At 42.4% G+C, this 25,277-nt stretch overlaps 1 protein-coding gene across 3 annotated transcripts in view; it reads left to right on the top strand.

Moving 5' to 3' along the window:
* The window catches only part of CAMKMT (calmodulin-lysine N-methyltransferase), a 313,184-nt gene extending 290,739 nt beyond the window's left edge, over window positions 1–22,445 (top strand). For all 3 annotated transcript variants that reach the window (XM_010997165.3, XM_031466936.2, XM_064494531.1), the window contains 3 exons: window positions 6,194–6,257; window positions 16,092–16,223; window positions 21,889–22,445. In XM_010997165.3, the coding sequence (XP_010995467.2) occupies window positions 6,194–6,257; window positions 16,092–16,223; window positions 21,889–21,966 (274 nt within the window). In that variant the 3' untranslated portion in view covers window positions 21,967–22,445. The remainder of the gene's footprint in view (window positions 1–6,193; window positions 6,258–16,091; window positions 16,224–21,888) is intronic.
* The last annotated feature ends 2,832 nt before the right edge of the window (window positions 22,446–25,277 follow it).

The following is a 25,277-nucleotide window of genomic DNA, read 5'->3' as shown; positions in this document are numbered from 1 at the left end:
TGGTATTTTCAGTGTCTTCAATTATGATATTTAATTATACATAAAGCAGGAATTATAAAATTACATTTTATGTTATGCAAATAATAATATTGAAATCTCTGTCAGGTGCCTGCCTTTTAAAAATAATTTACATGAGATGTTTGGTCTTCTCTTTTAGCCCGATCTACTTATGGTTAATGAAAGTCTGATCCTAAGTTACAGGATAAATATGTATCAAACCTTAATAATTATTTCAACTAATCTTATGTATTTTCTTCATGTGTTGAATAGTAATTATTTTAGCATATGGGAAATATAGACCATTCACAAGTATTTTTCCGGTTAAGAGTAAGACCTTATTTGATCGTGATTTTTTTAAATGACACTATAGACTTGAAAACACAAGTTCAGATTCTGAAGAAGTTCTATTATACTGAGAAGCCCAAACGTAAGATCCAGAACCTAGAGACGACTTTCTCTATCCTAGAGTTGAATGATTAGAATGAAATTTTCAGGAAGTTTTTTTTCTTTAATCATTATTTAATAAGATTTTCAGTGGGTAACTTTCTACCTGAGCCAATGGAATTAGGTTTGCTTTCTGTTTTCCCCTGGAAAATATTTCTCAGTGAAAAAGAAATATTTTCTTCAACTTTTAGTTGTGATTTTCCAGTTTTTCATGGCTGTTTTAGTCTCCCTGCATCCGATTTCAGAAAACCTTTTTACAAAAAAAGAGAGAGACGGATTTCTGACTAATCACTGATATTGTGTCTCAATATGACATCCCTCATCTAATCAAAAATAAGGAGCTAAAACCTCACCATATGATTTGAGCAAGTAATTTAGTAAATGCCTTTCCTCACCAAATATGAGAAAGGATCCTCCAGGTTTCATTGCACAGATGAAGATAATGCTGGCAGGATTAGATCAGATTAAGCATGAAAGTCAGATCAGAGAGCAGTGGAAAGAGGGAAGGAGGGCAGAATCTTCTTGGAGCTTCAGACGCGGGTCGCACACGGATGGACTCTGATTATGTGGGGAGAGTCAGGTCTGGCCAAGAGATTTAGAGTTAAATTTGTCCTCTGCACAAATATCAAAACAGCCTGGCTTTGTCATACCTTGTGTTATGGACACTTACACCATGTCATCCTATTTGTACCAGAGCAACAAGCAGAGGAAGTAAGATTTAAGCTCTTTTCTGATTAATGTTCTCAGTTAGGGTAAAAATAGCCACACAAAATGTTTGAAAAATAGTCTTTTCTCCCCGAGCCAACAACAGGATCTCATACAACTGATATACATAATGCATATTCAGTTAAGGCTTTCATTACAAATACATAATGTAATAGTACAATGTTCTTTGTACACACCCCCCCCCCATACACACACACACATCTAGTTGCTATTGGGAATGTATATATTCAATTGAACTAAATACACCAAGTTTCATTTTATAAATGGCTTTTCTGTGCATGAATTGTTAAGTTTTCTTCCCCCCTGGTGTTGTAAGTTCCAGACCGTCAGCCTGTTTATAATTTCCCATTTGTAAGTGGGAAACATTAAGCTACTCTCACTGTGACGCTGATATTATTTCCAGAAGAAATGCTTTGGTAATGGCCTGTCTTCAGATTCACAGGGATGGGGTAAGCTGTTTAGAAACTTAGAAAGTACAGTGATGTTCATAGTATACATGTTGTGTGTAGAGCAGGGAAGTTCAGGATGCCACGAGTTCTTTGTGTCCTGTAGGACTGGTGTTTCTCTGTCAGAGTTATCGCACGCATGGATGCTGCTCCTGGGGCAGGCAGGAAAGCAGACCATGTGGCTTTTTTTTTTTTTTTTTTCATGAATGTCACAGAGGAGGAGAAGAAAGCTCTCTTTAGACACTACCTCCAAGATGAAACCTGAAATACTCAGTGCCAGTGGAAATAGGTGCCACACATAAAGAGATCACGTTAAGTCTCACAGCATCCTTTAGTCATTGTCAGTCAGTGAGATCTGGATTAGGCCATAGGAATATGAAGCGAGAGTCGGAGTTCAAATATTAGGTACATGGATTAAATTCTTACTGAAGCATTTCCAGCAAGGGTGGCATTGTCTGATTCCCTGAATAGCTAACCAGTGGTACTGCTTGATCCCATTTACATGAAAACAAGCTCTATTCACAAACCTATTCCAAACCCACATTGTGGTTCAAGTAAAATGCACATGATTACAACGGGCGGTGATATGTTTATGTTCTTAAATCATTCATATATTCATATATTTACATTCAAACATTCATAAACCTGTAGGCAATGGGGGAAATAACTTATCTCCCAGAAGAGACAGTTTCTTAGCTCACATCTAAATTTAGTAGCTCAGCTAGATTATAAAATAAAGAGGCAAACTGAAAGCTAGTCATTATTTCACCATTCAGCATTTTTGACAATGAAATATAGTTTCATGGTTCACCAGTTCCTAAGTAACTTGTAAAATGTCAACTTTGAAATAAACAGAAGGAAAAATCAAGGTACAGCCATACCTGCAAAAGGATGCTGTTGACAAACATCAAAATATTAGCATATTTAACCGCAGATGTAGGAAAAAAAAAACAAACCCTGCCTATTAAGTTCTTTGGTTGACTTGTTTCATGTTGAATTTAATATGAGTTCCTTTCTGCTGAAATGCAGTCCAGCCTGGTCCTTGCTGAGTTTAGACTAGCGAGTGATTGTTAATTTTAAGCCTGCCTTTCCAGACTCCTGTACAATCACAATAATCTGAGAGTCTGGAAGTAAGATGTTTTTTATCCAATGAACACTTTCATTCAGTGTTTGATGGCTTTCCAGTTTACTGTAGCTCTGCAAAAATAAAAATGAGTCTGTGAATTTGAAAAAAAAAAGAAATAAAGAAAGATTCTATACATCTGGATTCTCTAAAGGCTTGGAAAGCAGGTCTGAAATGCCACCCGTAGCCAGACACACCTGCAGCCTGAGACTTGGGGAAGAAGAGGGGGAAGTTATATCACCTCACCTCCTCTGACAGCGTTTTTTCACTAACTATATACAGTGGATTGATTCTGTTTTCTATCATTTTTACTTTAAATGATGAAAAAAGTTTGGGTTTGGTGAAAAAAATTTTTTTTTCTCAAATAGGCTCTAGAATTTCTTTTTCTTCCAGATAGTGTGATCATAGATAGTTCTGAATCACGGCTCACAGACCTTTCCACCTGAAAGGATTTTTAACCCAAATGTAGTCAGCCCTCTCGCCTCACACCTGAAGAAATCTGGTCCCAGAGAAGACAGACAGATTGCCAAGATCTCACGCCTATGGGGTGGCACCAAGTGAGATCAGAATAAGGCTCCCCCAGCAATCAGTTGATAAAAACTGTTAGAGGCCATTCATCTGCTGAAAGTTACATCTAAAACAGTGAGTTTGAGCACATTTCACCTTGAAAACTACAGGGAGGTATTCCTCTCTGTGGATACTGACAGAAATGTCTCCTTGTTCTCTGCACTAATTAATTTCCCAATGAGAGGAGTGGTAGCTGCTCTGTACTCTGCAGAAAACCCTGACTGCTTCTAAGGAGGTGATGAAAATGGCCTGGCACCTTTCCTTTGTCATACAATCTGTGATTCAGATCAGTGGAACAAAATAAGCGTTGATTCCACAAGTGAATTATATAGAGGGGTGTGTGTGTGTGTGTGTGTGTGTGTGTGTGTGTGTGTGTGTGTGTGTGTGTGTGTGTGTGTGTTTAATGGCCAAACTAGACTGACTGTCGATGTATTTTGATCAGTAACTGAAGGGAGAGTTGAAACGGTATCTCCATCCCAATCACTGACCCACTCAGCCTTTTTTAATAGATCCACTTAAGCTACTGCTGTTCTCTGAACCCATTAGGACTTATTTAAGGGGTGAATTTTCAGGAGATTATATATCACTCCCACTACAGCACAGAGAAATTGCTCATAGGATGGATCCTACAAAGCGTTATAAATTCTGCACCAGAGCTTCTGCAAGGTGAGCTTGCTTGGAATAAAAACCTATTAGAGAGCTACAAGAATCACTTTGGGGAAATTTGATTTGAAGTGATGGAGTAGACAGCATTAGCTTTCAAATAACTGTTTTGAATGTGTACTGTGTGTTAAGCTGCATTTTCTAGTGAGCTGTGATGTTAAGATCTTGGTCACCGTTGTCAACATTAAGTAGAAATAGTACTTTATAAGGTGATGCTTTAAACTCAGCTTTTATGTTGTTGTTTATTTCTAACAATCTTACCAGCTCTTAGGATGCCCAGGTATAAACTGAGAATATATCCCAACCATCACTTGGGTCCCATAGACCCAAGTAACTGACAGAGATATTTCTTACAGAGATAGTCTCCTTTAACAAAATAGAATGCTTCATTACTAAAATTTAAGATATTACCTCACTAAAGAGTAAGATACATAGTCCCAAACAGAAAATTTTAGAACACTTAAATACAATTTGATTCCTTTCTTATCAGTCCTTACTGGTTATTAACCACTGATTAATATGACTAAAAGGCACGTTTTTGTAGCGTTCAAATTAAACACATTCTGTGCTCTAAGATTTTAGTGCCTGGTCTTATGGAACAATAAGAAATTTTCCCCTGGGTAATAATCAGGTTCTCCTGATTGATGGATGGGTTCCCATTCTAGACATAATTTCTAGCTCACCTTAAGCGGATTCTTTTTCCATTGCTCTAAGCAGCGTTTTATAGAAGAAACTTCCACTAAGTATGTCATGGTGAAACCCAAGCACTGAGTTCTTGGAAACATCTCATAAGCCGCTCTCCCAACTCCTCTTAAGTAAGAGAATTAGGAGAGAACCTGGTCTGATAAAACATCCTACCTAAATGCAGATTCCTCCTCAGCCAGACCAGTGAAAGAGCACGTTCATCCTGTTTTGGAGGCACTGAAACTCACCCTACGTAAGCGCCTCCGTTTCACGGACTGTGTTGATCTGCCGGTTAGGCAGTGAGTAAATATTTATTGAGCACCTTCCCCATGTGCGCTGGGCTAGAACTCGTGATGCAGCGATGGATACAGACAGAAGCTCCCTGAGGATGGGGATGTTGTCTTATTCACAGCTTATCTCCAAGGCCCAAACAGTCCCTACTATGTAGCAGGTCATCAACCAGTATCTGTCAGCTCACATTTGTCATTCATTTGGTGCCCACCACAGCCACACAGGTGGGTCTTTATTGACAAGGAAGCTGAGGCCTCATGTGAAGTGACGTGCCCAAGGTCACATGCAGAAAGGTCAGAGCCAGGCCCTAGGAAACCTTGAACTACGCTCTCCCCTTATCTGAAGTGTGGCTCCACACAGCTGTGCTCCTACTGATGGCCAATACTCAGCTCTAGCTCGGAGAAGGATGAGGCAGGGCCCATGCTGTGTGAGGAGCGGGGAGGCCAAATCAGAGGAGCCCACACCAAACTGCAGTGTTAGAAATGGGAGTAGGGGCTTTGCTCAGGCCCCTCATGAGATGGCTGAGGCACAAGGCCGCCCAGTGTTCTAGCCTGCAAGTCCCAGGTAAGGAGACTCTGTCCCAAGCTTCCAAATAAGGCCTGGGTCAGACTGACCCAGCCAAAGAGATGACAGAGCAGCAAGATAAATTCTCAAACCAGAAAAGACAAATGAAAAATCACATGGACTGGAAAAAAAAAAATCAACATGGAGATCAAGGGGCGCGGGCGGAATCCAGAGTTGCCATGGTCTCTGGGTCACATCGCCTAAACCTGGTCTTTGCTTACTCATGGGTCACTGGTTGAATCTAACCTCAGTGCTGTTGCTGGTCACTGAAAACCATCACCACCTGAGATCTGCTGCGTGAGTTGGGTGTGATAGGGCTGGTGGTTTGTTTTTGGAAGGTGGCCTCACAGCACTCTCAGTAACAAATATTGGGAGAGCTTCGTCTCAACCAGATGATTCCCCCAAACAGCAGCTTAGAAACTGTCCCTTTCACACTGACATGCGGCCCAGTCGTGTGTGACCCCTGGCCCATCACAGGTTGATGACTTGGCTTTGATTGGATAACACTGAGCACGGTATCTATTATGATTATTATTATTCTAGTGAGATATTTGAATGGAAGGAAACAATTTCTCTTTTTTAGTGTCAAGTAAACATGTGTAATTAGCCTTGTTCTTATCTCCATTAGTATCATTAGACTTGAAAACCCAGTTTAATCTGGATTCTGCTCTCTTCTCAATGTCAGCCTGTTTCTGGACCAGTACAGAGCCAGCCTTGTTGATGCAATAAAGAGATTACTCCAGCCCAGGGTAAGTATGTTTCTATTTTCTCCTGAACACTGGCTTCGGAATAATTAGTCTGTGCACAAAGATGCAGAGAGTAATGGAATGGCAGGATTAATGTCATGTAATACTTTAATACTTATTATGTCCAACTTCAATTGAGTCTTCTGATCTATCAGATTCTTTCCTAATCATAACTAGGGAACTTCTTACCCTTGGCCTTCTGATAAGGAACACAGTGGGTAGTAAAATAAATGAAACCGCTTCAAAGATAGTGTGAGATTATTTTTATCAAAGAATTTCTTGAGTCTTTTCCTTTGATAACAGTATCTTCATATGAAAGTAGAAGTATGATATTGAAAGTTTTCTGTTGACTTCTGTCATTTTAAATCCCTTCAATGGTAACCTTTGTCACTGGGTATTTATTTATTGCCACAGAATATTTTTTTTCTTTTTATTTCTGTTTATGTTACAGAAAAGGGACTTCAGAGGAATCTGTGTATTAAAAGTCCTTTGCTTTAAAAGGAAGCCATTATTTACATATTATAAACATTAGGTCACAATGAAGCTAAGCATGGCATAAAACATTGTGCACATTTTTACATTTATATATCCATTTATGCCTGTGAGTAAATTACAGAGTTTGTATCCACTCTTATTTTGTTGGACTGTTATACTAAGCTAGGCGGTCCTGCAGCCTAAACGGAGAGTTAATATACATCTATTTAAAGTAAGAAAACAAGTTTAAAGCTCATGCATTAAAAAAAGATCTTGTAAGTATGTAAGACTCTTGCTGTGCTGTAAGAATTGAAAATCGGTTAACAATGTTAATGTAGCCTAAGACAGGAGCTCAAGAAAGGACTGCAGTGTGCGCATGTGTGTGAAGTATTTTCTAAAGTTGTTTCTAAAGTCTTTTTAAAAAAAGATTTGCTCTAGTCTTCTGACCTCAGTGAGACTTACAGACTAATACCTTTCAATCTTTCTTTTATATCGTTTTCACATTGCAGGTTCTCAGAGCGATTTGATAATCATCCTTTGCCTTACACTGTTGCTTTTTATTTTGTTATCTCTATATAGCTCAGAAACTTTCAATAGGCCTCTCAGAGGAGTAACCACAGCTTTGTAAGTGGTAATCAATTAAATTAAATTGGCCTTCTCAATTCCCCCTGTGGGGTGGGTCTTGAGGCAAGGAAGGGGCGTGCTCCAAGCTAGTGGTGGCAGCTGTCATGGTTGAGTGAGCGTGACTTCAATTTAAGGGTAGAAGAAAATTGGGGGCCCTTTCATCCCCCCATTAGCTTTGGGTGGTTCTTGTGAGCATTTGCAAGATCAGGATTTTCAGAGAGGGCACTGAGATTCCTGGATGTGAAGGCTTCTACGAACATCTACTACACAGAAATACAATGCTTTCGAGGACGCCTGGATCTCCCACTGCACAAACAGTACGTCACTCATCACCAACATCCCTACTCCATTTTGCAGCAGATTTGCATGATTTGCATAGAAAACTGCCCAAGCTATGCATAGACCTAAGTGCAGATTAGACTGGAATGTCTGACAGCTCTCCTGTACCCTCTATAAACTCTGGACACACTCCTCGTTGTCTGAAGTGTGGCTCCACACAGCGGCCCTCTCTGAGGATGGCAGCCTCCCTACTGACAGCTGATACTCGCCCTCAGCTCAGAGAAGGATGAGCCAGCGCCCTGGAGTCAGCAGCACATACTCCTGCTCCGTGAGGCGTGGGCAGGCCAAACCAGAGGGGCCTACGTCAAGGTGCAACATTAGAAATGAGAGTAGGGGGCCTCGCTTAGACCCCTGATGTCCTGCAGCCCTGCTCAGACTGCCAGGTGCTCTAGCCTAAAGGGTCGGGTGCCTACCAGAAGTGGGGGAGATCCCAGTTGTGGGTGGCATATGGACATACTGAAATTCCTATCCAGGAATCTCATCCCCACTGGGAGGTCTGGGGGTGCAGGGCATTTACATTCCCTGGGCCTCCACCAGGTGGACCCTAGAAGGGTCACGTGGACTTAGCAGAGAACAAAGCAGCTCCATATCCCATGCCAGTGGGTTGGAAGGGTTCCCAGGGCTTGGGAGTAACCAGAGGAATAACTGAGCTCTTCTTCTTAGCTGTCAGGGCCGCTGTCCTGCTTCCAAAGGACCTCCTCCTGCTGTCACAGTCCCAGACTAAGATAACATTAAAGGTTTTATTCCATTACAATGAGAGCTGCTTTTAATGTTTCTTGGAGCCCAGACAACCCCTCCATGGCTTTGTGGCCCAGAGGCTGAAGGCCCCTAAGAGGCCTACAGAGAAACAATGTGAGCAGCTGCACTGGTGGATCCTGAGTTCCTGGTAATTCAAGGCTCAGCAGATTCAATGGGAGAGGCAGCAGATTCTCAGGATGCTCAGAAAAAACTGCACTTTGGCCCAATGCTTCCAGTTACCCAGTTTCTGAAGGTAAACTATACTGAGTTGGGTAAGAAAATACCTACATACAAAACCCAAGTCTCTTCTGACCATCTAGCCACTTTCTGGATTCATCATCTCTTGAAGCTTCAGTTTTTCATCTGGAAAATGAGGAGTAAACAAGCCAACACACTGGAAAGCTTTAGCCCAGGACTGGCTCTGAATATGTATGTTAGCCCTTATTACCTTGAAGAACTAGAGAGACTTTGGGGCTGTGATGAGTATAGAATATAGGGGGCTCTTTCCAAAAATTTGCCTCTGAGAATTGCTGGTGGGAGGAGGAGAAAGAACATGTTCTTGACCTGGACTTGGACGCTTTCTATACATAACTGTACCCGCTGCGTCTCTCCTGCACCCGTGTCCCACATACCTGCCGCAGGCCCTGCAGTCCAGAGGACTGTCTGCCTGGTTGAAGATGACACTTTTTACTACAGACACATCCACCAGCAAAGGGAGAGAAATTACTACTAGGTGGCAAGAATGAAGTCATTGTAACACGAAGGTTCAAAGGTCAAGCTGTGGAAAGAAACATATTCTGCTGTCATTGGGGAGTATGAGTCCTGGATTTCTAGCTAAGGCAGATATGCTGAGTGGAGACAGAGGATCCAGAAGCAAAGAAGGTAGATGGAGAGGAGGAGTTTCCGTCCTTTTCAGTTTTTATAAAGGGGATCATGAGTGAGTGGGGCACAGGCCCCAAGAGACAGCTTAGTCACCAGGGTGGGTTCCTGGCTTGGCTGAGGGGCAGTGTCAAATCCCAAGACTGAGCCTCAATCCTCAGATAAACAGGCACTTCTGCCTGGAAAGTCATTACCGGAAGCCCCAAATAGCAGCAGGAAATGATCGTTACCTGTTCCAGGTAGAAACTTCCCTGAACTTACTGGTTGAGAGAAACTGTAAAAACATTTGACTCCTGCCAGAAGCCTACAAGGGACTCCCCAGCAAACTTAAAAGATGAAAAGATCAGATCTTAAAAAGGAATGAAATCAGCAAATTTTACTCATTCCCAGAAGCAACACGTCCCTCCCCACCCACACCTTTCTCCCTCCAGGGGGTGGCTTCTCGCTGCTGATGAGTCATGGGTGACCCCCTAATTGTTGTGTTCTTTTAAAATACAGCTACAGCAGCCTAGAAGTTGAACGTTAGTCCGGAAATGACAGCCGACACATGGCACCTACTAGTATTCCTCTGATGGCTTTGGGCTCAGGGAGGGGAGCCAAACCAGTCAGACAGGATGAGTGTACTCAGGACTGTGCGGAGATGGATGGGGATGTGATACTGACAGCTCTCCAGCTTGCTAGTGCTGCTAACCGATTGTCAAGAATTCAAAAATATCACTGTGGGATTCATTTAACCTTCTTTAGAAGCTGGCCCTCAGTAACCGCCAAATTCCTGGAGTCCTGACTATAAGCAGCGCTAAAAATGTAAATCATGAACTCTCATTTCAGAAGAGCAGCTTCTTTTTACCACCAGATTTCCTTCATTTCCTCTTGTTTTTAATCTACCATCTCTGCACCCATCTGTACAAACCTCTGTTCTTGCTTATCTCAGGGAAATACCTGGTGAGTTTGGGCGCAGTGGCATGACCTGAGGTGGTGCCGAAAGACCCTTGGGTTCCACTCTGCTTGCTGGGCCAGAGGCCCAACAAATCCTCCCTTGTTCTTGGTGAGAAGCTGCATTGGGCCAAACCTGGCTCTCTCAGGAATAGAGTCCCCAGACGGTTTTTAAGACCCTCGGAGCAGGAGCCCCGCCCTTAGAAGTTCTTTCTGGAAGCCCACCCAGGTGTTCATTCAGAGTTTCCAATGTGGAATCTCTGCCCCTGAGGAACTGATAATGTGGTCGTGGAGATGTAACACACACACAGGGGGAACTCCAGTGGATGGTGCAAAATGGCTTATAACAGCCCCGCCCTTGATCACAGAGAGCCTGATGCTGTTTTTATTTGTTTTGTGAATCTTTTTGATTTACACCTTCATTAGAATGTGAGGTACTCAAAGGTCAGGACTCTCTCTTGATTTAACAAACATTTGTTGAGTAACTACTCTCTGCCTGGCACCGGCCTGGAGAACATGGGGTATTAACAGGAATAAAGGGCATTGTGCGACTTGCACTGTGTAGCAGGAAGTCTAATGCAACATGGTGGGTACCAGGGATATAGCACAAAGACTGACTAACTGCCTGAGGACGGTTTCCCTAGAAGCAGTGCTATGTGACTTTGGTCTGGAATAGTAAGAAGGGCATCAGAGGAAGGGGACTGGAAAGGAGCCTCCCTGGTGGAACAACAGTGCTCACAGTGGTGAGTACGAAAAAATGTTATGTTTGGGATCAAGCAGGAGTTTGCTCTGGCTGGAGTGTAAGAGTGCTGTGTGGTTAGGGTTTAGGGTTGAGGAGGGTCAGGAGATGAGGTTACAGAGTTTGTTTGGGGTGCCACATTATGAAAGGCTGAGAACACGATGATGGAGAGACTAGACTTCATTATGTGGGTAACAGAGAGCCATTGGTAGAGTTTGAGCCTTGATGTGGTCAGATGTGGGTTCTAGAAAGATCACTCTGGCTGGCAAAAAAGAAAATAGCTGGTTTGGAATAAGAGAGGGTTTGAAAGTAAGAAGGCTCTTTGTGGGTCGCCCATGGACCAATGTCTACTTAGAATTGTTCAGTTAGGAGCTAGTGCAGACCTAAAGATGGAGAAGAGGGAATGGAATGGGTGCTCACTGAGAGGTTCATTCAGCATTTATTGAGTGCCCACCTAGGGAAAGAGTCAAATAATCCTGCCCCGAAGGACCACACAGTCCAGCGTGAGAGACAAGCGAGCTGGCAGTTATCTGCTAGTGAGTTCAGGACATCGCAGTGGAAAGGGCTAACTGGGGCAGGAGGCACAGGGTGGAGCAGAGGAGGTCATTCAAGGCGTCAAGGGGCAGGGCATGTTATCCAAGTGCTGAAGGATGAGTAAGAGTTTACCATGTAGACAAAGAACTGGAGATAAGAGAAGCATGCCACCCAAAGGGAAAGTGTGCATGTGTAAAGACACGTGTGGTCCCTGGAAGAACAAATCAGGGGACTGCACTGAGTTTGGACTAGAGCCCCAGCTGAGTACAAGGGAGGGACGGAAACAAGGCTGCAGAGATAGACATGGCTCAGGTCACAGTGGGCTTTGCCTGCCATCCCCAAAAGGTGGAACCCACGTCATTGGTTTCCAAGCCCTGTTTAAATGGCAGAACCCTTCGGTCAAAGTATTTTTAGCCAGCACCCCAATTATAAAACATACAAAAGTGAGGCAGCTTTAACTAAATTGGACATGAGAAGCTTGGTCTCCTTTTTACCCCTCCAGGCCACCCTTGAAGCCATACGAACACAGTTTGAGAGCCACATGCAGCAGATGACAGAGATGGGGGTGCCGGGATGTGGCATTCAAGGGTTTTAAAAGGCAATGCCATGATTTCCTGGTTTCCAGTTTCATTTTGAAGGTGAAAGGTATGGAAGTGCTTGGTACTTAGTGGGTACTCAGCTGTGTGTGTGTGTGTGTGTGAGAGAGAGAGAGAGAGACAGGGAGAGAAGGAGAGAGATAGATGGGTGGGTAGTGCCCTGGGAAGGGTAATAGTTTGGGCAAGGATATTGAATTCCATTTTACACAGACTGGGTTAAAGGTACTTTCAGAACATCCCCATGGAGAGACCTAGTAGGCACCTGAAAATCCGCATGTGGACCCTGGACAATAGTGAATGCTGCAGTTTTGTACGTGAGAGTTTTTGATGCATAAGTGATAGCTGAAGTTGTAGATCTCAGTACAATTGCCTAGAACTGCATAGAACATGTAGAAAAAGGAGGCAGAGCCCTGGGGACCACTGACAATGAAAGGGCACGTGGAAAAGAGAAGCCAGGGTCGGGCATCTCAGAAACCAGGCAAAGAAATGGTTAGAAAATAACCATAAACTTAAGCTTGTAATCAGTATTTAATAGTTGACCACGTAGAAATGGAAAAATAATAAAGGTATTTCTTTGGCATAGCATAAATCTGAAGTAAAATAAATCTGAAGAATACTTATTTTTTCCAGAAATACACATCCTTTAATACATGAGTATAGATTAGCCTAGCAAAATAACCACAACTGAGCTTACAATGTAAACAATATCATTGTTGTTTTGTGGAACTACTCCTCTCTTCTCTCCAGGGATAAACAACTCTCAAATTTCTGCTCATCAGTCAAAATTTTACATTCAATTGAGTGTTCATTCTGAGTTTAAAATAATTCTGTGACTGTGAATGCTTAGAAAGTTGTGCTTTGGTAAATTGAAAATAATTTTTCTAAAGTGATGGGCTAATTTGGAATCTATATTCTTGTTCTTGTTTTGATTTTTGCAGCCGAAATTGTAAGGAGTATTCCTCTGACTGTACCAAAGAGTCCTGCTCCACTGGGGGTATGGGGGGGGCTTCTTAAACCATTCATTATGGGGCGGATGCTGGCACTCAGTAGGGCTCAGTGGATGCTTATTGACTGAATGGATGATGTATTATTGTCCCTCCTAAATATTAATCCACATCTCAACGATGTCTGCATTCAATGAAATGAAAAAGAAAACATTTTAAAATTCATAACTGAGTAATTAGAGATTAAAACTACCGCTCGCTCTTTCTCTTTCTTGTGGGGACAGTATTGTACACAGAAAGCTGCCCTCTGAAATCCCATTATAGCCACTAACTCTGTAAAAGCTACTTGGAGAGAATCTTTTCTAAAGAATAAGCAATAAAACGTGGCCTTCGAATTCCCAGAGACTTGACTTTTTTGGATTATTCAACATCTGGATTTAGTTTATTCTCTCAACAAAAATTGACCGTCTGCCCTCTGCTAGGCACTGGGAAAATGCAGTGAATAAAACATTAGAAGGTCCTGTTGTCTTGAAGTGTACATTCTAGCCGGAGAAGATGGGCAGTAACAAACAAGGATATGATGTGTGTCCGTGGTGATGAGGGCTAAGGTCAAAACTAGGGCAGGGAGGAACGGTGGGGAGTGCAGGGGGAAGGGCTGCTGGTTTAGGGGTGGTGGGTGGGGAAGGACAAGGAAACTGAGACATATGCTCAGTTCAGTCCCCTTACAGCTCACCCCAACCAATAGGAGGCTGGGGTTTGTATCTTGTGAATGCAAACATCAACGCAACCAACAACCCCGGAGTCCTGAAAACATTACGGTATATAGTTTAGATAACAGCTGTTAAAAATCAACCCTTCGATTGTAACAGTAAGACGATTTTGCAGGTGACTCTAAAAGAAAACAACTTCCATTATTCAGAAATCTGGAATGGCAACCAGCTCTTAGAAAGAACTAAAATGACCTACTAGTGTTCCCTCTTTTTTTTTTTTTTTTTTTAACTGGAGACTTTTGCTCTCCTGCTGAGACCACGTATTATATCTAGTTTCACATCAAAATGAATTTTTGCTGCTAAGTTTGAAAACCGCCTGAAAATACCAATTAATATTGGAAAAGCTGACAGAACCTTAAGTGTAGTGGCGTGATTGGTGCTGGTATAATTATGTGCCTGGGTGTATACACATCTATGTAAACACAGTATGAAAACACACTTGATGTTCAGGACAGTGGATCAGTGTATTTCCTTGCAGCTAAATGAGGGGAAGAGACTGAGAAGGAGAGGGAACTGATGGGATTTTATAGCACTGGTAGGTGGCATAGATGCTTTTAGTCTTACATCTGTATGAGCTTGTGTTTTCAAATTATTTCCACTTTCATTACCTCACTGGATCCTCACGACGTGCTGGTGGAGGAGAAGGCAAGGGGGGCTTTGTTCTTCCCATTTAATGGATGAGAAAACTCTGGGCCAGGCTAGGAAAACTGGAGTTTCTTCTCTGAAAAATGAGGAGATTGGACTAACATCATCTCCCAGGTCCCTTCTAGGTCAACAGTTCTATGACTCTTTTCTTCTGATTTTCCTAAGGTGACACTACTGTTTAATGGTGGAGATCTCCTTTAAGTCCAGACCCTTTTCTGCCACACAGCTCCTCCTTATAGACTTCAAACCCTTCACAGCATGTTTAATCATCCGTAGGATGCAATGTCTACCGTACAAAGTTGTTGAGGGGATTAAAGGGAAGGCTCGTGGAGCACCTAGGAAAGTGGTAGCTATTATTATTATTATTGGCATCACTGTGACTCATAAGAAGAGCATTGGCACTGAAGTCAGGTAAATTTCCCATCATTCACTGGTTTGTCATCTTGGCCAATGATTCAACCTTTCTGAGCATCCTGAAAAATGGAGCTGAAAATCCCTATCTTGAGTTTGAGGGAAGTTTGAGGACTAAAGGAGATGAGACATAGAGACCACCTAGCCCCATGCCTGCCACATCCCAAAGGCTCAATAAACGGTTGGCAGGTATGAATGATGAACCCCACCTTTCAAAAGAAACTGGGATATAGTTTCTTGATTCCCTAAAAACCTGAAGTGGTATTTCATAGAGGTGAAGTGTAACCCTGAAATTAACAGAAGCATACAGTCATCTTTTAAACAAATAAAAGGAAAAGAAGATTCTGAAGTTGAGCCATTGTGTGCACATCTAAAAGGGAGGAGAAAAATCCACATGTACCCAGGAGTTAGCAAATGGTCGTTGTGGAATTTCATGTCAGAGGGCCTTCTGAAATCCGGTGTATATTTCATTCAAGTCCTCCCACTCTCCCCACTGCAACAATCAGATAAGGTTGTACAGTTTCTCTAGACAAGCTTGTTTGCCCTCATTATACCACTTGCTTTGCAAAGGAATCACTTGAATACCATGAGGAGGTGCTTTGCCATAATGATGCCCCTCATGAAGGATTCAGTGAAGTTGGAAATCAGGATCCTGTAGCTCTGTCTCTGACAGCATGGTCATGGAAAAGGCTGGTGGCAGAACTGAATGGACTGTGGTTACTTGTCTCTGTGGAGGATTTCTGGGCACTGAGTTTCCAGGGCACAATAAACGAACATTTATAGGCATCCTTGGCCACATGCTCTGGAGCTGTGTGGCAGATTTGTTGCCAGCTGCTAAGGAGTCGCAAGGTGGGTGGCACTGCCCTGGACCAGTTATTCTAAAATCTAGTGGATGCTTTAATCCACTAGACCCAAGAGAGGTGTGTATGGTACAGAATACCAGTGTTGAGTCACGTATTGTTTATTACATGCATTGTTTGAAGATGATAAAATATAGCAACTGGCCACTTAAATATGAAATAGATTTTTTTCTTATTTGATGTATATCTATCCTTGAAATTCTTCTCAGCGCGAATGCCCATCCTGTGTGGACGTTTCAAGAACAACTGAGTTTTCTACCTGAGAGCAGTACATGGAATGCTCTGACCAATGTCTGTTATGTTTGGTTGCCTTCCAGCTTTCCAATGTGTGAATTTCTTTTAATGTTCCAGGGGAAAGCAGTGGTGTTCGCCCCACGTCGAGGGACTACTTTAAACCAGTTTTGCAATCTAGCTGAAAAAGCTGGTTTCTCTATCCAAAGACATGAAAATTATGATGAACACATTTCAAACTTCCACTCCAAGGTTAGTTTTCTGCTTGTGTTAGATAACACTTTAATCTGCATTGCATTTTGAAGAGATCATGGTCTTTTTGGCAGGTAACCTAAATATTTGATTAAAGGACTCCTTAGGTGTGCTGCTTCTGAACAGCTATTTGTATCTGATTATTTTGTGTGGCAAAGCCATCTTTTATCTTTGCATGTCTAGAAGGATTTTACAGAAACCATTCCTGTTTACTCCTTTCTCTGAAACAAACTAATCTTTCCATTCATAATAGACTAATTTGTAGGATGCAGGGGAGGTGGCAGAGAATGAATGATAAACAAGCATTTATATTTTAATGAAAAACCTTCAGCTTTTAAGTAGGTTAAATGCTTAGCTGCACTGAAATAAATAGAAGGTGAATGTCTAATTGTATCATGTTAGACTGTAAATCTTTATCTCTGCTTGCTTTATGGCTGGGTCAGTTGGCAGTTTGAGACTGTTAAATCTCACAGAATTTCACAGTTGTGGGGTTATATGTCAGATCGAGGCGCTACAAGATTTAGGTCAAAAGCACTTATCTGAGAGTGATTTCTAAGCTTGCTTACATAAAGCAATGTTATCAGCCTTTTTATTATTTATAGGTATGGAGCAATATAGGACACTGAGAGGCAAGCATTCCACTGACAACTTTTTAGGAATCTCAGCGTTTGCTAATACACATCACACTTACTAGTGTAACATGTATTTCTTCTGTAATTTTGTGCCTTACAGAAATCTTCCTTCTCTGAGCTAGTCTGACCTTGGCAAGAGACTTTGACTTGTCATTTTTTGCAAGTTGTGACGGCAGAAAAGTAAAGGCCTGACCTTAATGTTTCTCCTGGGAGAATGTGAATATGATATAATGTAGAAGTGTGTTGACTTTTGAAAAGTTATATGCAACGTGGATCTGATCTGCTAAGCAATAGAAAGGAAATCCTCACTTTCTGGAAATGGGTTCCTTTCTTTGGGTCTCTAGGGCTCCATGTAAGCTCCTGGGGGGAAGATGATGCCTTGTGAACCCAAGGGGTTAAATCACTTCCTCTCCCCGGTGGAGTCAGGCCCTTTGTTTACAATCAGAAAATGAAAACAGAATGGCATGTTATTCAAATCTTACCTACCTCCAGAAGGATGGTCTCCCTTTTTAGCTCCTCCCCAGAACAAAAGGAATGGCTTTGAGGGCTTTACCTGGTCAGGGAAGGGTCTCTCCTGGCCCACTGGGCTCCTCTACCCAAAGAGATAAAAGCAGCCTTCTCTCCAGGGTGGGGCTAGAGCTACAGGGATCAGCTGATGGCTGCTGCTTCAATGTCATGTCAGTCACTTTCCCTTTAGAATGACAAATGCTTTTAGTTTCTCAGTCATGGCTCAGGAGAGCAAAGGTGTGGGTTTCTCCACCGGCAGAAAATTTCAGCATTGTGCCTGATCCCCTCTGTCTCCTCCCTGCAAGATCTGAAAAGTGTGTTGGGACACGCCAGACAGTCAGGTCCTCAGGGGCCACCTCTCCTTTGTCTAGAACTTTAGATTGTCAGCATCTAGTGGACAGCGACCTCTTTTTCTTTCCAATGTTGTACACTACCCTGCTAAGCACAGCACATTTTATAAATCCCTAAACACGCCTCTTAGGTTACACTGTGCACCATGCCCTCAGCATCCCCGTAAATAATCATAGGCTGATGATTGGTCCCACAAAAATAAGTTTCCATAAATAACTAAGTGGCCTTAGTGTTTATCTCGTCATGATTGCTTTAAAGTTCATTTCCCCACCTGGCTGACACTGGGCTAAGAAATAGTTCCCCTCCTCTTTCCGTTCTTGTGGCAGGTGAGAGCTGCATTTTGTTCTCAGGAAGTAGAACCCTAGGGGAGTCTTCTGGGGGTTCGAGCACCCTACGTAGATGGTATCAACGTGCACCCATGACGTCTGTTTTTCATGATGAGAGCAATTTCAGCTGGTTTGTGGTTCTCCTGCGACTAGCCAGAATTTGCCTCTCGTCCCTTCCGTACCAGAAGCACAGAACGCCCGGCTTTTCTGCTCCAGCAGCGGGTTTAACCGTGTGCTGACTGCGCGGAGAGAGGCCCGGATGACCCAACTGCAGCTGGCACGGGGAGGTCTCCTTTGCAAGGGGAGGATGCCCGGAGAGGACCTCGCCCAGAGGCAGAGCCACGGGCCCAGCTGCAGGGACGCTCCCCGCCGAGCCCTAGTGCTCTTCGCCAGGACGCGGGGACTGCGGCCGGCCGAAGCCAGCACCCCGGCCCCCTTGGGCTCCTGCCCGCCGCCGCCCGCCCGCCCGCCCCGGGTTCCGGGGATGCGCAGGGGCCCGCGCGGCCGCCGGGATCCTCCTCCCTGGCCGCTTTTGTTTGCGGCGTGCTAATAGCCGGGGCTTAAAAGTTTTCCATCTTGAGCGGCAATCAGCTTTCTTCCTCTCCATCTCTGGCCAAACCCCCATGGTCCCAGGGACGAGCCTGCTCCCAAATGGAGAGGCAGCGTTTTCCTTCGGGCTGCGTGTTATCCTCTTAGCCCTACTGTGTTGGAATAGAGCGTAACCAGCTGGAGGACTGTAAGACGCCTGATAATGCCGCTCTTTTCCGCTGTCCCGTCTTAATCTTGTTACACAAATGGTTGTGAAGAGATTCATGAATTTTAATTTTGCCCTCTGCATTAGTGCTTCACGTCACTCATACACAGCTGCCTCCTCTGCTGAGTTTTTCACCCCTCCTCTTACAAGGAGGGGTAGGTGAGGGGGGGGAAATTAGTTACAATCTTGGCAGTAGTGCAAGGTAAAAAAAAAAATCTACAGATTTAGGCAACCACCCATGAAGCTGATTAACAGTCATGATCAGGAGGAACAGCTTTGCCTCTTAAACTTTTCACCTCTCATTGTTAACTGTGAAATTTTATTTCCGTTAAAGAGCAAGCCTGTAATCAAAACGGTGCCATTCTGCACTTTTCTGCCGGTGCTTTTGTTAAATGGTGCCCACACCATGCAGCCACCGTGCTCAGGAACCAGGCAGCCAAAGGTGTAGTAGGTTTTTAAAGTATTTCCTTTCTGTTCATCCAGGCAACAGGGGAAAAAAAGAACACACTTCCCTCTCTCACCCAACCTTTTGGTCTCCTCCAGGCTAGGAATCAAATGCATTGCCGGGTGGTGGGGATCCAAACCTTTAGGACGTTAAGACAGCCGATTGTTTATCGAGGTAGAGATTTGACTTAGAGATTACAGCTGGCTTGAAATAAGTTGATAGAAATACTCTCCCTCATGCAAAATATTCTTTGAAATATAATTTCACATGCCATAGTTTCCTTTTTTTTTTTTTAACCTTTGCAAAACCACCCGTGTGTTTATTTTCTTTATTTTTTTATTTAGCCATGAGAATTTAGGCTTGGGATCGGCTGTCAAGTCAGTACATTGTGTTAAAAGCACGGCCATATTGCACTTCTGCTTATCTATTCAAAATGCCACATTACAAGTGGCTGGTGCTTATAATCTGTGTGGTGTGCTGTTGATAATTGTGGATACTGTAAAGGGTAAACAGTCTGAACTTCACTCCCGCTGCTGCTGTTTGCGCCGTGGCGAGGCTGGGTGTGTTACATCCAATTATGAAGTAAAGCAGAATGCTACTAATAGCAGCTATATAATTTAGTTTTGTCCTCAAAGACGCTGTTTTAACCTATAAAATTGAAAAATTGTTTTATGCACAATTGCTTGTTCATTTTTTTTCAAGGTACTTTTTTATTTCTTAAAATTATAATTATTCATTGGGCAAGAAGTACGGTCTGGGTGAATGGAATTATTCTGAAATCACATAATGTTACCACATCGAAGTCCATATTTCCTAACAGCTCTGTGTGTGTTCAGGTACCCCACCCCTGCACCCCCGGCACAGACTGGACTGGGAAGTGAATTGGTGCTGGGGTGTAGTGTTGCCTTGGAGGGTTGTCCGGTCTCTCCCGTGGCGGGAAGGGCTCACAGTCAACACCGGGCTGGCCCCTGGCCCCTTTGAGCAAGGAAGCCTCTGCTTTGGCCTCCAGAGGTCAGCATAGAATCCAAGTTAAAAGTGATTTCTAACCCATATTTACAGAAGAATTATTTATCCCACATATTACCTCAGGGACTTTATAAAGAGCTCATTTGAGTCTCTGTATATTAGTGCATTGTGAGTGAGTAGGTCAGCTGACTCACGCTGAGTAATCAACTTTCCCTTATCCCCAGTCCCAGAGGAAGAATTTAGCTAGCTTGGCCCCCTCTTCCCTCAGTAAAATTTTTCAGTGAGCTCCTTCTATCACTAGGGCAACTGGCAACAAAGGTATTTACAGTCAGTAGGGCCTGGTTAGAGTGGGTTTGGTTTGGGAAGTTTGGGAAGCCATTTTTCAGGTCATTTTAAAAAATTAAAGAGTGATATCGGGGGACATGTGTTTAGGATTAACACTGTCACTACTTTGGTGGCAACAAAAAATCCATGAAGACCTTTCTAAATAGACAACTAAGCATCTGTAAAAAGAGCTAACATCATCTAAGAAAAAGGAATGAAGTGACTTCAACAATTATACCACCATCAGTTCTTAGGAAAATGGATTAGAAAGTCGAGACTGGGTTGGCTTTACATTCTCCAGTGGAAAAGGAAAAGCAGGATCGTTGCTGCTGTCCTTCATGGTGAGGGCACGTCATGGTTTGGGAATATGATTTAGAAGAAACATGCACTTTGAAAAGATCCAAGATTGAAGTTAACATGCCCCCAGACCCACTAACGCAGGAAAGTGTCCTGCTTGGAGCCATTCATTTGGACTCAGGGTGGGGTGGGATGTTTGTCTGATTTGAAGCAATAAAGGAATTGGTTCCATGTATAATTAAAAGAAATATTTATTTCTGATCCTTATAAATCCAAAAAATGGATTCACAATTGGCTCCAAAATACCGGCTTCAAAAATAGTAATTTTGTCTTTATAGATAGCAACTTATGATTTGCTAAAATAAATATAAATACAATTCTCAAAATTATTCAAGCTGGATGAGAAGTGTACTTTGGATTTGAGTACTCTGAATTTTTAAATCTATCATGGGAAGGCTGTCGGAAATTTACCTGACTAGTATCGAAGCTTGGTGCTCTAATTGTTGGAATATGTCTTCCTCCTCGAAGAGAAGAATTTTTGAATTATCTGTCATTAATATTAAAACCCCTAAGAAGCAGCTGGAGAGCCTTTGAAATGACTTAGGCCCCACCAGCCTTTCCATCGTGCCCAGGTGCAGTCTCCAAATGATCTGAAACGCCTGCCGGCCTGATTCCTGGGTCGCTGGCAGGGGGCAGAGAGGCCCCGGAGCAGAGACTTCTATGCCAAACGGCTGGTCTGGTGAAGATGAGCTAGTGTCCAGCTCTCCCTTCGCTGAAGTGCCTCACAGTTCCTAGAGGTCACAAAAGCAGCCTGGCTATTTGTGAAAATAAACCCCACCCCACTACCAAAAAAAAAAAAAAAAAAGATTCCTAATTTCATGCATAGTATTGTCTTATCACTGCTACTGAGAACCACTTGGAGTTGCTTTTTTGCGATTTCTTTTTCCAGGACGGTATATTTTAGGTGAGAAGTCTTCATGATACTCAACATTAAAACTGGAGAGTGAAAATTCCCAATCTGAGTCTCCTTACCTTTTTTCTTCCTTTTTATTATTGTTTTCAGTTGAAAAAGGAAAACCAGGATATATATGAAGAAAACCTTCATTACCCACTTCTGCTCATTTTAACCAGAAATGGATAGAAGATGAAGCTGCTCAGAAGACAAGGAAAACAAATGCCCAGGGAATATTTTCACAAAAACAGAAATCTGTGCTGGTTATAATCTACAGCAAGCTGTTGGCTCCCTGAGATTTTCAAGCCCCCAGGCCTCGGGCCCCACCACCTGTGCGTCGTGCCACATGTGGATGATGGAGTCCACCCTCCTCACCCACGTGATGCCCCAGCCACCCCAAATTCCTTTTTTGCCTTCTGCTTCCTGCACCAGACTTTTGTCTTTAAATACGTATAAACAGCTTGAGATTTGAATTGGACTCAACCAAAATATGTTTCCCTCTCATGGAGACAGAATTTCTTTCGGTGATTCCTACTACCCACCCCCCAACCTTTTAGAAAATATCTTGGTCTTTGTTCTGTTTCAGTGGTGGTAGTTTTTCATCTGTCAACACAGCAAAGGTTTTTCTTTGCTGGTAAAAAAAATAAATAAATGAAGCAAATCTTTCAGATCGCCCTCAAATTAATTGTATTAAATCTGCCAACTCTTCTTTTTTTTCTGTCTCTCTTGCTCATTCTCTTTTTCCTTTCAAACAGGATGTTTTTTTCTCTATAGATGTATAAGAAATGACTACATCAGCCCAAAGCCTCATAAACTGACCGTTTGTCCCCTGGACACAATAGCATGGCCAGCCCTCTGCTCCTCCTCTCCAATTATGTGTGATTAGTCTCAATGTGTTGTGTCAAGGAGGAGGAGTGTGCTGAGTGCTTATTATCTGTTTAGGTACAAGAAGAGCACATTTAGGCTCTGACTATGAATGAAAAGTGAGCCTTTATCAGGGCTCAAATCTACTGCTTGTTCCAGGCCTCTTTCAAAACAGGTCCTTTGCAGAGAAATTTTGAATACATGATTGATAAAATGAAACGGCAACCAGGGGGGAGTTTTTAAAAACTCAATCACACAATTATCTAATGTAAAGTCAGTGTATGGTTATATGCTGTGATGCAAGTGTATGGTAAACATTTAATAGGTGCTACCTAGGACTGAGACAGGATGACTTTTCTGCAGGGAACCCAAGCCTCTCCTTGCCTCTTGCATCCACGAGAAGCTCTAATGCCTTCTGTGACAATTCAGATGTTTATCTGTAAGGAATCATCTGTGCCCACTTTAGCGGTAATGTCATTAGTAGGTTAGCTATATATCCTATCTTTAGTGGAGGCAAAGCGCGGATTGAGTGTGATACAATTAAAGTGATAGGTGGGAGACTGGGGGAGTGAATCCTTTTGCATGTTAAACAAACTTAGCTGTCATCAAAACAGCGACTGTCAGGTGTCTTCTCTGCCCACTTCTATCATCAAACAAATTTTTCACCATCAGTTTGCATGTCCTTGTATTCACCACTTTTTCTGCTCCATTAGAGCACCTAGATGGATCTTTGAAGGCATAGGTCAAGTCGCAGTTAGATCATACATTTCTTTCTCACAAAAACTTGAATTGCAATGCCAAGTGATGGGCTAACATCACAATAACAGCAATTTATTCCTCTTTGGATAAAACAGCAGTCTATTCTCAGTGCTAGATAAAGACCAGGGCAATGCAAACCAGCCATTTAGCTGAGTAGTTCAGCTAGTGGCAGCTTTCCTTTGGCGACTGTATAGGTTGCACACTGGCTTCATATTTTCTTGTTTAAAAATTAGAATTCAGAATGTTTTAAAAAGGCAACACGGGTAGTTCCATTTATATTGCTGAAAATACAGATAAATGATTTCTTCTGTAAAACCTGCAACTAAATCTGCCAAAGAAAACCCACCCCTGCAGTAGCATCTAAGATCATCTGTTCTTATTTTTTTTAAATGTAGAGTAGCAGAACCATGAGAATATCCCCATCATTTCCCATGAAAATACATGAATCGGCAAGAATTCAATTTGCATTTGTGTGTTGTAGATGTAGAAAACCAGAGTTTATTTTTCTGGGAGAAATTGTATCTTAAAAAGTAAACCAGTCATGTTTAAAAAAAAGTATCTGAGGATGATGTGTACAGTTACCTAAACTCGAGACTGGGTATAAGAATTGAGCCGTTGCTCCCAAAAGACATGTAGTAAAGAAATACGGCAATTGTGTGATTAAAAGTTAGAGAACCTTTTGTAAAGTGTTAAGGTTTTCAAAGGAAATGTTAACGTTTCATCAATCTGCTTTTTATGGGATCCTCACCAGGAAATGTCACTAGTCCAGGCTCTTTGGAAGTTTGTAAGAAGCTAAAGTTGTATATTATTGTATAATTGAAAAGTGCTTTTAATTTCTCAAATTTTAATGAAATGCCAGTATTGAGAGGGGGAGGAATACAGCTGCTTTAGAAAGTTTATCCATTTACATTTCTTTTGAACTTTATGATTAAGAGCTATTCCTCTGCATCAGGACCAAGTTGTATAATTGCGACTGAAATGCCCCATATTCCATAATTGCCTGTGTCATTGTGCATGTGTTGTTTCAAAACAAAGCCTGTCTTTGAAATTACGATATTCCTGTTCCCTGTGTACCTGTATCTTCTGATAAAACTCATGAATCTCCTTTGTCATACTAAGTAGATTTGGTTGCAGGTAAGAATGTTTCTAGGATCGCCCGTGGTCAGTTCTAACGCGGTGATATGAACAGCCACATACAAGTTGGTTATAAGAAATATATTTTATTTTATAGCAAGACATAGGCTTTGAATTGGGATAAGAGTGCTAGAAAAGACTACCTAAGAGGCTGATGCTATTTTGTATAAATTGTATATTTTGTTGGCTTTTTGACTGAGCATGAAAATGTAACTTCCATTAGGGAAGGGTAATTTAGGTGCTCAGTATTCAGCAGAAAACTTGTCGGGCCATAAAAGCTTTTCTGGCTGGTTCCTCGGGTGTTTTCAGAGAAGAGCTGCCCGCCCCTTGCTGATTTTCCCTTTGGCTTCAGTATGGGCTGAATTTACCACTGCATACCTGTTGAATCAATTTGGGGGATCCAGCAGTTAACTGAGTGAATGGAAGGATTAGTGGCCCTCTGGAGCCCTATTTCAACAGCCAGGTGTCTTTGCTTAAACTAGTTAACTGCTTTTGACAGTTGAAGAACCTGGTTTTAATACCCTAGGCAGGAGATTGTGGAGGTGGTGCTTTTTTTTTTTTTCCTTCTTTCTACTCCCAAAGTGGGGCATACTTTCTTCTCCTAAGGGTTAGACTTTTTTTTTTTTTTTTTAAATAGGAATGTACGGTCCCCTTCCCGCAACCCAGCTTCTATGGAGTCTTTGTGCTTAGTCAGCATTTGACTTGTTTCCAATCTGTGCCAAACAATTTGGTGGCATTGTCTG

This window comes from Camelus dromedarius, chromosome 15 (assembly GCF_036321535.1).
Source record: "Camelus dromedarius isolate mCamDro1 chromosome 15, mCamDro1.pat, whole genome shotgun sequence".
In the NCBI taxonomy this organism is placed as follows: Eukaryota; Metazoa; Chordata; class Mammalia; order Artiodactyla; family Camelidae; genus Camelus; species Camelus dromedarius.
Note: the sequence above shows the minus strand (reverse complement) of the source record. Positions and strands in the feature narration are given on the sequence as shown.